This window comes from Montipora foliosa, chromosome 11 (genome assembly GCF_036669935.1).
Source record: "Montipora foliosa isolate CH-2021 chromosome 11, ASM3666993v2, whole genome shotgun sequence".
Classification (NCBI taxonomy): Eukaryota; Metazoa; Cnidaria; class Anthozoa; order Scleractinia; family Acroporidae; genus Montipora; species Montipora foliosa.
This window is the reverse complement of record NC_090879.1, coordinates 29766963-29779048: the sequence shown is the minus strand read 5'-3', so window position 1 is coordinate 29779048 and position 12086 is coordinate 29766963. Positions and strand designations below refer to the sequence as shown.

The following is a 12086-nucleotide window of genomic DNA, read 5'->3' as shown; positions in this document are numbered from 1 at the left end:
TCATGACCTTCTGGTTCTACTGAGAGAGACTCGACTTGTGAAAAGTATTGCGCGAACGTGAGTCGAGAATTTTAGAGGTGTTTCACACGTTACAACATTTCCGCCATATTGGATGTCATGACAGAAAAGACAACCGTTAATTGTTTTGTTATTCATCCAGTGTTCGCGCATTGATATGTGTCACTATAGAGTTGCTGCCAGCCGTCAGTGCTGTTTTGTAGTTTCACATATCACCTACACCTTCCTCGTGCTTGGTACATAATTTCCAGTGTCCCTGTTAGCTGCCTCCGCCCTCATTTTTTTCCATGATCTTCAGAATGTGAAAATGTGTTTTTATCTTTTTAGGTGCGTTATCGGACGCCCCTCCAAAGGTAGGAATATCCCCTCTCGTTTTCTTCCTAGAATATTTGAGTGGTGAGAAATTTTAGCCTGCTCTTATAACGTCATTTTGTTCTGCACTTCATAGCCTTCAAGGCCTGGGATCCAGCCTTCTTTCATCCACATTCCCACGAGCGCGGCCCAGTCCTCTGCAATGTCAACGGTCGACAGCAGTAGAGGAGTAACAAGCCCGAGAGGTGAGTCGATCTCTTTACAATAGATTTTCTGTAAATCGAAGTTCAGGTGGAGAAAATAATGATTCGAGTTATTGCGTTAGAGTTCAAGTTATGTATAGTGGATCTGCATTTAGCTGCTTCACATTCAGTAGATTTTAATGACCTCAAAGAGGAACGCATGAGTAGGAGCTTGCCTCTCCTATACAAGCCCTATGAGTCAACCTTTGCTAGTATCTTTCTATTTGTAGAACGCCACGAGTTCTTCGGCTCTGCACACACTGTTTAGAATGGCCAATCAGAATAAAGTTATTGTGGAACAAAGACAAAAATAGCAAAAGCAATGTATGCAAATTGATGTAAATTGTTGTAAATGTGAGTTTCCTTCTGAAGGATTAGTTCTAAAAATAGAAAGATACGTGCAAAGGTTGACTCAAGGATATAATGCATTGGGAGGCTCCTAGTCATGGGCTCCTGCCTCAAAGTTGCATCTAGGAATTCGATTAATTGAATCTGTGCAACCACTGGCGAATCCAATAAATTGTGTTGTTTTCAGAATGTTTTGATTGAAATTTCACTTTCTTATTGGCTTTGAAAGACGGGACAAGTGGTCATTCTTTGATCAATAACCGAGTAATGAAGGAGAATGAGTTCGATACCAGGTTGACGTCCCAGACTGCTTTGCATCGTGATAGGTCTTCGAAAACAGTGGGCCACACTGCGTTTGGAAGCAGATTTTATGTCGAAAAGATTTTTTTCGTGCACCGGAAACATAACGTGAACCAAACAAATCAGATATATTTTGACGCTATCACAACGTCGTCATCAGTCGAATGATCGATTTCATTATTGTTCACGTGATTGTAAACCACACGGGCATTTTAGTGCGCCGTAAACAAGAGGTAGGTGCAAGCCCCCATCCCTGTTAAGTGTCGGACTTCTTAATTCCTTGATGAAACGTGCTTCTTTAACCCGGCGTTTGTCCTTGTGATCCTCTTAAGGTCTTGCAATGTTCGTAAGCACGTCTTATGTTCTTGTAAGCGCTCCCCCAGTGATCAGTGATCTTCCAGAGGATCACAAGGGCAATGCGGCAATGTTATTTTCTTGGTTTGCTCGATCAGGTGGTGCCATTCTACCACAATACCCCGGTTCTCCTGCATCACCAAGATCACCAAGATCACCTCTGTCGCCTCAGACCTCTCCATCACGCACGCTTCCAAGAAATTTCAAGTCGTACCACGAAGCCAGCGGTATCCACACTCTAATGGACCAACCGTCCCGGCATTCCATGGTAGGCGGGAGTCACACACTTCCGAAAAATTACAAAAGTCCTCCTACCAGTCCAATTCGGAGCCCGTCAGAAATGAGGGAGCCTGTTATTGATCTACCGGTAAGTTCATTACCAGCATTTTGGATTGTTGCTGTTCTGCCATTGAGTCCTGTAAGGGAATATATCTATTGGTAAAATGATAAGGGTTTCAATAAAAAATGATGTGAGTAGGGTAAATTTACTGAATCAGCGAGGGGTCCAACGGCCCCTTTCTCTAGGGGTGACTGAAGGCACGCCATTTTTGTGTCACGGCGAGCCGTGACACTATTGTCAGCACAAGACCATTCCGATTGATTTTGTTAGCAGCAATCAGGTCACTGATTGGACGTCAATTTCCGGTGCTGGACATCGATTGGTCGTTTTTTTCTGTGTCAGCAGAGAATTGGAGAGGTGTTTCCTACATCAATCCAAGTTCTTGGCTTTTTTTATGGGACGGTTTTGAATTTGTTTTTTTGTTGCGTGACAGTGAAAACGACGGTCAAAAATGCATTTTTGGGCGGGAGGGGTGGGAGGTGGGGTGGGGAGGAGGGGGGAAACGAATTCCACACTGCTGTGGTTAATTTCAGTAACCACCGAGTCACGTTTTCTCAAATATATATTTTGATGATCGCACACATGCACACATTGTGTGCCTATTTTTAAAAGAAGCCTTCCAAACGCCAAATTTCAAGAGCCAAATTCATGTTGCCATCCTAGGTTAAAGACCCGTCTTGAATTTTTTTCAATTTAGGGAAACAGGTAACCGTCTTCTCTGAGTGAAGGAAGTGACTCGTTTCGTCGGATGTCGGAAATTATTGAAACCATGATTTAAACATAAAGAAATGCTGCCTGAGGATTCGCTAGATGTTATTTAACAACTATTCTACGAGGGCGCACTGGATATGAAGTGATAGATAACCAACGATGCGCGTAGCCAATGAAAATGGTGGAAATCTGCTATCCATAGTTCAGTTTTTAATAATTAATGTTATCTGTGGCAAGAACGGGTGTGATACCCGGAATAGGTTGTCAAGTATTGTAAATAGGGAGCTTAAGCACGCGCGTTTTTTAGACGCGGACAGTAACCGGAGGTGAGTTGTTTTCCCTTTAAACTTGTCTTCACACAACCGCATACACATTGCTAAGTATCTTTTCCCCATTAGAGATGATTAGTATAAAAGTCTAGGAGACACCACTGCCCTGGCACGTGAAATGTTCTCTTCCGGTTGCCGTCCGCATCTCAAAAACGCGCGTGCTTAAGCTCCCTATTGATGACGACGACGACGACCACGACGACAACCACAACGGCGGAGACGACTAATAAGAATTGAAGTCTTAAGCGTGTCCAGCTGACTGCAAATCGAATCTAATCAAATCTCATGGAAAAAAAATCACCTAAAATCAAACTTCTCGATTCCTTTGAGTTTGACACTTCGGACGGCTCAACACGAGTACCCGGAGAAAACTCTCTCTGCAGAGTAGAGAACCAACAGACTCAACCCACACGTTGAGTCCGGGAATTGATCTCGAGCGACATGGGTGGAAGGGACAAAAGCACTTAAAGTGACTTCATGTACTAATATTCATTAACAGAGTAACGCAGAACTACTGAGACTTGAAGAAGAAGAGCGAGCACAGATGGAGATGAAAGAGCGTGAGATGTTTCGTGAGCAACTGCGACGTCAGCGACTAGAATCAGAAGCAGACTCGAAATGGCTTCAACAAGAAGAACAGAACATCGACCTTCCATTCTCACCTCCCCCGGTACGTTTTACCCATATCACTGATTTTGTTCTTCCTTTCAATCGAGTAACAAATCGGTTTCATAGTTTTGTGCAGCCACGCTGCTGTGATTGGCCAAAATAACTCGCGTCACTTTTAACGAATCAAATTAATACCTGCTATCCGTTAACTTTTCCCGCGCTTCGCGCTGGCAACGGCCAACAGTTCTGAAATCTGATTGGTTCATTTAATTATCTACCGCTGCTGTGCAAATACACTCTTTGATTAGCCAAGAAAATCGCGCGCCACTATTAACCAATCACGTCGTTTTCTTCTAATCTGCCTTCTGCTCTCTAATCTGATTGGTTCTCTTAATTTCTTGCTACTGCTGTTATGAGTGAAACTATATGGCGAACTTTTGTCCGTAGGAAATCATACGGGAATCTGTCGTCTCTGTGTGGCAGAAACAGTCTTAGCAAATGCGTTTTAGGGAAATTAGAGTTTGCTTTGACCCGCTTCATGAGTGGTAAATTGCTATGCCGTGGATTAATCAGTTGCTTTTGATAGCGTTATCCACCTTTTTAAAAAGGGAAGTCTGGTCTCTTGTTCTTGTCAGACGTGTAGATCATTTTGAGTAGTGAAGGAAAAATTGTTTTTCTCTAGGCGCAACAGCACTCCCCAAAGAGTCCCAAGCTCCTCTCCCCAACTGAGGATGGTGTGTCTGCCGCTGTGGAGTCGTACAACCCTCGCGGATCGGCTTCATTCATCGAACAACGCCAGCCAGCCAAGGAATGTATGTGTGCTATAGTTTTCCACTTTTGTATAGCCCACCGAGTCTCGGGCGGATATTTTCTTAATTGGATACTGCCAGTCCATGGCAGTACAGAATCGAAAACGTCGGTGGTGCAATTTCCAAGTTAAATTTCCAAATCTTGTTCAATCTCGTACCCAGAGTCCTCGGGCTTTTTGGTCAGCGGGTGAGCGCCCGGAAAGACTCTGGGATAATGGACTTGAACTATATTTTTGATTGGCCGCTTGCGTAACAATGGCAGTCCCACATGAAGTCGGTAAGTACCGGTAATTCGGAAATCCCAGAATTTGGAGGGAGATTCAAAATCTAAAACTAGTTTAAGTGCTGTTTGTTTTTTCTACCTCAGAAATAAATAAATCACAAAAATAATAAAACGACGAGGTTTGAATTATCTCTTGTACCGCACGGGAATTTTCCCACGCTGGTAAAAAGTGATTACTGTTGCTGTTGTACAAGTACCGTGGGAAAACATTACATCAGCCTCTTTGAGGAGAAATTCGTGGAGTAAGGTCTTGTCGAAGCCATTCAGAATTACGGAAACATAAAATTGTAGTAGAAGAGGACATTGGTGTCGTTTCCACAAAAAATTGTCGATCGTGTTGCTTGCACGATGGTATTCGGGACGATGGAGTGCACGCCGAAACACTTAAAATACACTTACCGAAAGCGTCAGAGGTTTCATCTTCACTTACAGCAAGCCAATGATCAGTTCTCCAGTTTCTTTGATGGTGTGTAAAAGTAAAACATTTGTTTCTCGAACACTTTCAACCCACCATTTCTACTACTTACTGTTTTCTCTTTTCTGTTTCCGTTTAAACTCAAGCGTGCGCAATAAGACCGGAACCCACATTTTCTGGGAAAATGGAGTCGATTATCCCAGAGTCTTTCCGGGCGCTCACTCGCTGACCAAGAAGCCCGAGGACTCTGGGTACGAGATTAAATCTTGTTTCACTCTTTCAAGACGTCGGTGTTGTTTGGAGGCTTTGTTTGTCGTTCTGTTTTTTTATCTGACTTAACCTAATCAGCAATGGTCTTTTTCTTAGATCATAGCACACCGCTAGAGCCGCCAAGTCATCAAGCTGCTACAATTGCTGACATGGTAAGGCACCCCCCGCCCCCAAGAAAAAGTAAATAAAGAAGAACAGGTTTTTTTCACTTATCAGTGTTCGCTTTGCGACCTTTTACTATCTTGTTCTCCATTTAAACTCCCATACTTTGAAATAATTGCGAGGAACAGTAATTATACCAGAAGGAGCCTTAGTGAATTTCCTTTTAAAGACATCCCATTTCCAGCCTTCATTAAAATAGTACAAAATTGTGGGGACAAGACAAGTGAAGGTGCCAAAGCGAACTGACGCTTGACGAAGCATTAACTCACGAAACGTCAACTCATGACACTTTCTTGCGGTGGACAATTTATCTTTATCAACTCGTTTGAAAAGACATTTTAGCGGGGAAAAGATATACTTGGTTGTCACGGAAGTTGTCACCGGCCATGATCTTTTAACCGAAACAAAAGAAAACGTTTGCATAAGAATGGGTTTAAATTCTTACAGTGACACCAGCACGGCTGCCATTTGTTTTTTTAGGGACACCAACACAGTTGTCGTAGTTGTCGTGACGTCACACGAGAACCGAGAATTTTCAACCTTGTCTTATCTCTCCTTTTTCAGAACGTAACACCACGCAGAGAAGATGACCCAACCGAGGACCGATCAACAGATAGAGTTTTTATTAACACGACTCGCGTTGTCCAGTCAGTTATCGGTCTGAATAATGGTCTCCCATTTGCGCGATGCGAAGACTATCCAGCCTTTGTCAAGGTACGCACCATTAAAGTTGTATAGGTACAATCTTCCAGTTGTGAAGGTGGCTATGAATTTGCTCCAGAGAAATTTCTTCTAACTTTGCAGAGAGTTTTATCCTATCCTGCTGATCACTTTTCAGCAATAAGAAATGGGGGCATCAAGTTAGTTTTTGAGATATAAGCGTTTAAAGACAAAACGTAGGGCGTTTTAAAATGGCTCTTTTGTTGCCATGGTAACCTACTACGTAACATAAACCGAAATGTCACCGACACTTAAGTGGAGTGCCGGGGTGAAACTAGCCAAATTAGGAACAGTAAATTCAGCAGATCGGAGGAAGCCGAAATATGCTAGGTTGCAGGCGGCCCAAAACATGCAGTGGTCGAAAATTGATAAATCCAAAGACCTAAAGATGATCATCAAAATGTGATCCGTAATAGGAAGGCGCTGAGCCTCAGGGGAACCTTGGGTCCGTTTGATCCCACGAAGAACCCGCTGCAAACGTAGACAGTTCACCAGAGGGTCTGGGAAGCCTTCTTCGATATGCAGGGCACGAACTGCTGAAAGGTAAACTTTGATCGAAGAGTGCTGAACCGATCCCGCCAGAAAAGTGGCAAAGAGGCACAATGTCCATTCATCGTTTATGGTGGCTAAAACCGGTTTCAACAGTTTGGAGGGTTTGTCTTAATTGAATGGTTAACTGTAAAAGTGGTTCACATTTGGGCAATGTTATGGTACCAAATGAAATACCAATAATTGCTTAAATTCTTTTCAGAAATAGTCCTGAAACGGGAATGGCAATCAAAAAGAATTCTTAAACCGGGGGCAATCACACTTTTTATCATAGTAGCACTTTAAATGTGGAAATTCTGGGGATACTTACCTTGAACATAATTATGGTCGATCTATGTTTTTGTTTTGCAGAAAATTGGTCTTTCGTTAAGAGATTTATTAGCCCACGTCGACGAAGAAATTTACAGATTAGATCATTCATCGCACAAGGAGGTAAGTTAATAAGTTTTAATGGTTATTCCCTTGGGCTGATCTGGCTACAGCAATGTGCAGTCTTTACATAAACTAACATGGAATTTCTTGTGATATTTAAATTTGCCATCCACCGAACAAAAGATGTCATTGGCTGTTTCAATGGCCAATAAACCAGTTAGCTCTATACGTTGGCTCTTGTGGTAACCATTTCATCGCTGTGGAAGTAAAATATTAATTTTTCCTGAATTCTCTTTGAACAACGAAGAATAGTTTCCTTGCAACATGAATCAACATTTCTCGGGAAAGCTTTTGCTCTTGGCCTCGCTTTGAAAAAGAGGCCGTTGAGTTGTTGAGTTTCATAAAAGCGTTGTATAGCTTCCCACTTTTAATCCAGAACAATCATTTTTTATCCAACATTTCGTGTTTGATCCAACGTGTTTGCCCGTTTAACCACCTAATAGCCTTCTTGAAACCTCTTCCTTCTGCTCCAAGGGTCGCTCGAGGGTCTGACAACCGGGAGTAGGGAGCTTACGAAACGACGACGCGACGGCAACGACGACGCTACAAAACAATAGGTTTAGTGAGCAAAAACAATGGCTCTGCACGCTCTGCACGTGCGTTTTACATTTTGGTACATTTCTTTGCCGTCATCTCCTAAATGACGACTTGAAATGACCAAATTCAAGGTTCTGTGGAGGACGTTAGCACATGACGATGAGTTTTCAGTTCTCTCTCTACGCTTCCAGCCCACTCATACCAGTTTAATTCCTCAACAGTTACTACACTTTTTTAACGCGAAACTACATGAAATAGTTTCGTAGTGATATAAATAACGCGAACTCGTATTTTTAAATGAAGTCCTCGTAGCCGTCGTCGTCCCCGTTTCGTAAGCTCCCTAGTAGGGAGCTTAAGCAACGACAGCGGCGACAGCAACGAGAACGTCATCTCAAAATATAAATTCGCGTTGTTGTAATCGCTTCGTTACTATTTCAACTTTTTTTAATATGACGGGGGTGTGGTAGTTCCTCAAAAATGACGCTGGTAGGAACGGCGCTCAATTTAGGGCAGAAAATGAAAATTTATCCTCCAGTAATGACTTTGTCCATAAAACCTCAAATTTGGCTGTTTCACGTTGTAGTTTTGCTGACGACGGCAAAGAAATGGACAAAAGTGAAAAACACACGTGCAGGGCGTGCAAAGCTATTGTTTTTGCCTACTAAATATGCAAATTTGTGACGTTCTCGTTGCCGTCGCCGTTGTCGTTGCTTAAGCTCCCTAGTGTTTAAGCAACGACAACGGCTACGGAAACGACAACGCCACAAAGCAGGAACATTATTGGTTAAAAAGGGAAAGATAATCGTGCTGCACGTGCAGCACGCACGCCAGTGCACGTCTTTGCTCTGCACGTGCGGCACGCACGCTAGTGCACTTTGCCGTCCTCAACAAAACAACATCGTGAAATCACCAAATTTTAGGTTTTGATCACAATGTGAGCATACAACAATGCACCATTCATTTTCTGTTTTACTTTAAAACTGTCCGTACCCATCCAGTTTTAGGCCAGTTCGCCCATATTGTGCAACGTGAACAAGACGGAATAATCGAGAAATACTCGCGGTAGTGTTAAAGTTATTTTTGTTGAGGTTGTCCTTGCCCTTTCTTAATCCCCCCTCACGACGTGAATTGACCAAATTTGAGGTTATGTAGCACGCGTTTTATTTAAAGGGGCTAGGTCACGCTATTTTGGGTAATTTTGTTTAATTTTGTTAATTATGAGCTCTAAACGTCAAATTGGCAGAGCAAGAGTCTTTCATTTGCAAAATCAAGGCGACATAACAACTGAGAATGATTTTCAAGCTTTGTGAATAACATTTTGATATAGACTGATATAAATTTGAAAAAAGGTGGGCCGACGTTTTTCAAATTTACCCAAATTCAATCCATTTCAATCCTTTCCAGTTTTGTCCATCCATGTCCCTTCTTGGCTTCCCTGTGTTTTGTTAGAGTTCTTCTATAGTTTTGAACAGTTATTTTGATATTTTAGTTAATTCTATGACCATTCGATCAGTGCTGAAAATGCCTAAAATAGCGCGACCTAGCCCCTTTAAATTCCTCTCTTCTCTGTTCAAAAGACGTTTGCACACATTTTCCATGCCAAACGACTTTCTAAGTTACTGGACGTTCTTTTTTTTTTTAGGTTGAAATGGCACACAAAGTATTGTCATCCGACATGGCTGAACTTATCAACGCCATGAAAATGGCACAGAAATACAGCACCACAACGCTTGATCAGGAATACCGCCGCGGAATGCTCTCTGCTGCGCATGTACTGGCTGTGGACGCCAAGCATCTGTTTGATGTTGTGGATGCTGCGCGGAAACAATCGGCGAAATCATCTTCCAGTGTTTGAGGAATCGTGGCTGGGAATTTAGTTGAGATTTTGACAGGCTGCTGTAGAAATTTTAATTGGTCGCCCACTTTGACGAAAATGGTGGCAGATTCGACTTGGTACTGTTCTTCTTGCTTTTAAGACTTTGCAAGGTAGATTCCAAGTATCAAGTGTTCTTGGGGGTGAAACGGTTTTTAGAATTTTAAGGCCGTCACAGTGGCGGACTTTTTGATATATTTTTATTGATTGACCACGCGGAAAGAAATCTTCCACAGACTCAAAAGTCAGAACGGTGGTGTTTCAAATGTACAATTCTTGAACTGCAATGACAATGAAGAACGTAAAACTGGCTGGGAAAATGGTTTTCTTCAAACAACCACTCTTCATTTTTCCATGAGATCTTGCTGTGCGTGTATTTCGGTTTGGCAGACAAGTTGGCGTCTTGTGTTAACGCTACGGACCAGAATATGAGTGGCGCCGATTGCCGGAGCTTTTTTCAAAGATACTTGACGTGTAGAGCGGTGAGAGCTTTGTAAGCGTCAACCATCATGTGAATGATATTAGAAGTAGATGGCGCCAGTTTTCCCGTCATTTGAATGGATGGCCAGATACAACGCATCTCTTTGCAACTCCTCATTTCATTGGATCGGTACATGTTTCAGTTCTGCAGTGTTGCGGGTCTGGGTCCATTGATTGTGTTAGGTGTTTGTGTCCATAGTTGTTTTTGAACCAGTGTCAAGACTTGTTGAAATAGCTGCGTTGTGAGTGGGTGTGAGTTCATTTCTTCACCATTGCGCTACTTCCCGGCCGCTATTCGACAATGGACCTCAGAGCGCATCACGTGGTTGAAAAGCTCCTCTTTATGTACTGCCAAGGAACACTGATATATTTACCTTTTTACTGTCAAAGACAGTTTTAAATAAGAGTGGTTAAATAATGACGTTTTAGTCAGGATACGGACGATCATTGTGTTAAATTTTAGCCATGTAATTATTTTTTCACTTTAAATCCTGAAACGATCATTTTAAGCCGACTCTTGGAAAGTCTAAATGCTATTGTCCCCTACTTGAGTCATGCATTTTTAAATTAGAGGGGTAAAATGTTACAGACTGACTTTGCAGACTGTCGTTATAAAATTGGGTTGGTCGAAATTTGTTGGATTTAGCATATGCCGGTGGTGATGTGAATTTTAGAAATGTACATGGTCATAAGTTTCACTTCTATGATGAATTATCTTTTTATGGTCCACCTTTGAAGGAGATCTTTGTTTTAGAACCGGTATATTATCAGTATTCGCTTTTGATCGAGCAGCCTGTTGGTGTTAGATTTGTCGTCTATTGTTGCCATAAATGTGAATATCAGAATGTGAATTTCATTTGATTGGTTGCAAGTCCAGACCCAAATGTTAAGGCCATGTCACGTTCTGTCGTGTCAAAGAGCAACAGAAGACTAGTGATGTCAAAGTATTAAATGTAAAGGACTCGTTATGTTCTTAAATTTTAAGAGAGAGAACTCGAATTAATGAGTACAGTAAACACCCGCAAAAAAGAACACTTTTTTCAGGTTTAAGGTTGATCATGTTCTTATTTGAGGGGTGCTTAGTGAGAAATCAGCCTGAAAGTGTTCTTAAAATGTTCTTAAAATTGGTTTCAGAAATAATTCAAATTAAATATTACTAAAGGTTTAATTAACATACAATGCTGAACACCATAGTACTTTCAATTGATATAAGGAACTACATACTGTATTGTTTTGTTATCTTAACACCCTTTCCCTTTTTATTAAGAACATGTTTTATTTATCAGGCTGAATTTGTTCTTATTCATATGGTGCATTATTGGCCAAATTTCAGCCACTTGTTCTTATATGCGGGTGTTTACTGTATCTTATCTTACCTCTATCTATATGAAGTCACTATTCAGGATATGTCTATTTACAAACGTTTTATCAAATTGTGCCAAGAGTCCTTCGTTTCGACGGTCAAGGCTCTGATTTGCACGTTCGTAAACAAGTAAGAATACATGTTTGTTTTTTTCAATTGCTATGACGTGTAACAGCACGGTTGTGTCCTCGCTTAAGCGTGCGAGGAACTGGGGAGAAGAGTATTATCCAAGATGGCAGCACCGTGGCTAGAAGAAGCGTGTTTGTTCACGGTGCATTTTGTTGAAAAAAATACGGGGACAAGCGTTGTAAGGTACTGATTTGTTTATCATTAGGCGTAATTTAAGACTGATCGGTACATTGTTCACGTGCAACACTGTACAACATTTGATCAACAAATGTTGAACCGTGTTTCAAGACCATGGTAACTTATTAAACGAAATAGGGCTTATCTCTGTTTATGTTCAGCATTTAACATGATATGATACACACTTCAACATTTGTTAAACAAATGGAGCATTTCTTCACTAACAACTGTTGAACTGTGTGTCACCGGCTTAAAACAAACTGAGTATTAAAATCTGTGCTGAGATCCACTAGTGGCTAACAGTTGACCTGTCAAGAAAAGTGT

At 41.6% G+C, this 12086-nt stretch overlaps 1 protein-coding gene across 2 annotated transcripts in view; it reads left to right on the top strand.

The window, feature by feature from the left end:
- The window catches only part of LOC137974751 (focal adhesion kinase 1-like), a 45782-nt gene that overhangs the window by 33011 nt on the left and 685 nt on the right, over positions 1-12086 (top strand). For both annotated transcript variants that reach the window (XM_068821716.1, XM_068821715.1), the window contains 9 exons: positions 346-371; positions 467-575; positions 1673-1941; positions 3454-3624; positions 4246-4375; positions 5437-5492; positions 6067-6216; positions 7123-7203; positions 9383-12086. The exon at positions 9383-12086 is cut by the window's right edge and continues 685 nt beyond it. In XM_068821716.1, coding sequence (XP_068677817.1) covers positions 346-371; positions 467-575; positions 1673-1941; positions 3454-3624; positions 4246-4375; positions 5437-5492; positions 6067-6216; positions 7123-7203; positions 9383-9595 — 1205 coding nt within the window. In that variant the 3' untranslated portion in view covers positions 9596-12086. The remainder of the gene's footprint in view (positions 1-345; positions 372-466; positions 576-1672; positions 1942-3453; positions 3625-4245; positions 4376-5436; positions 5493-6066; positions 6217-7122; positions 7204-9382) is intronic.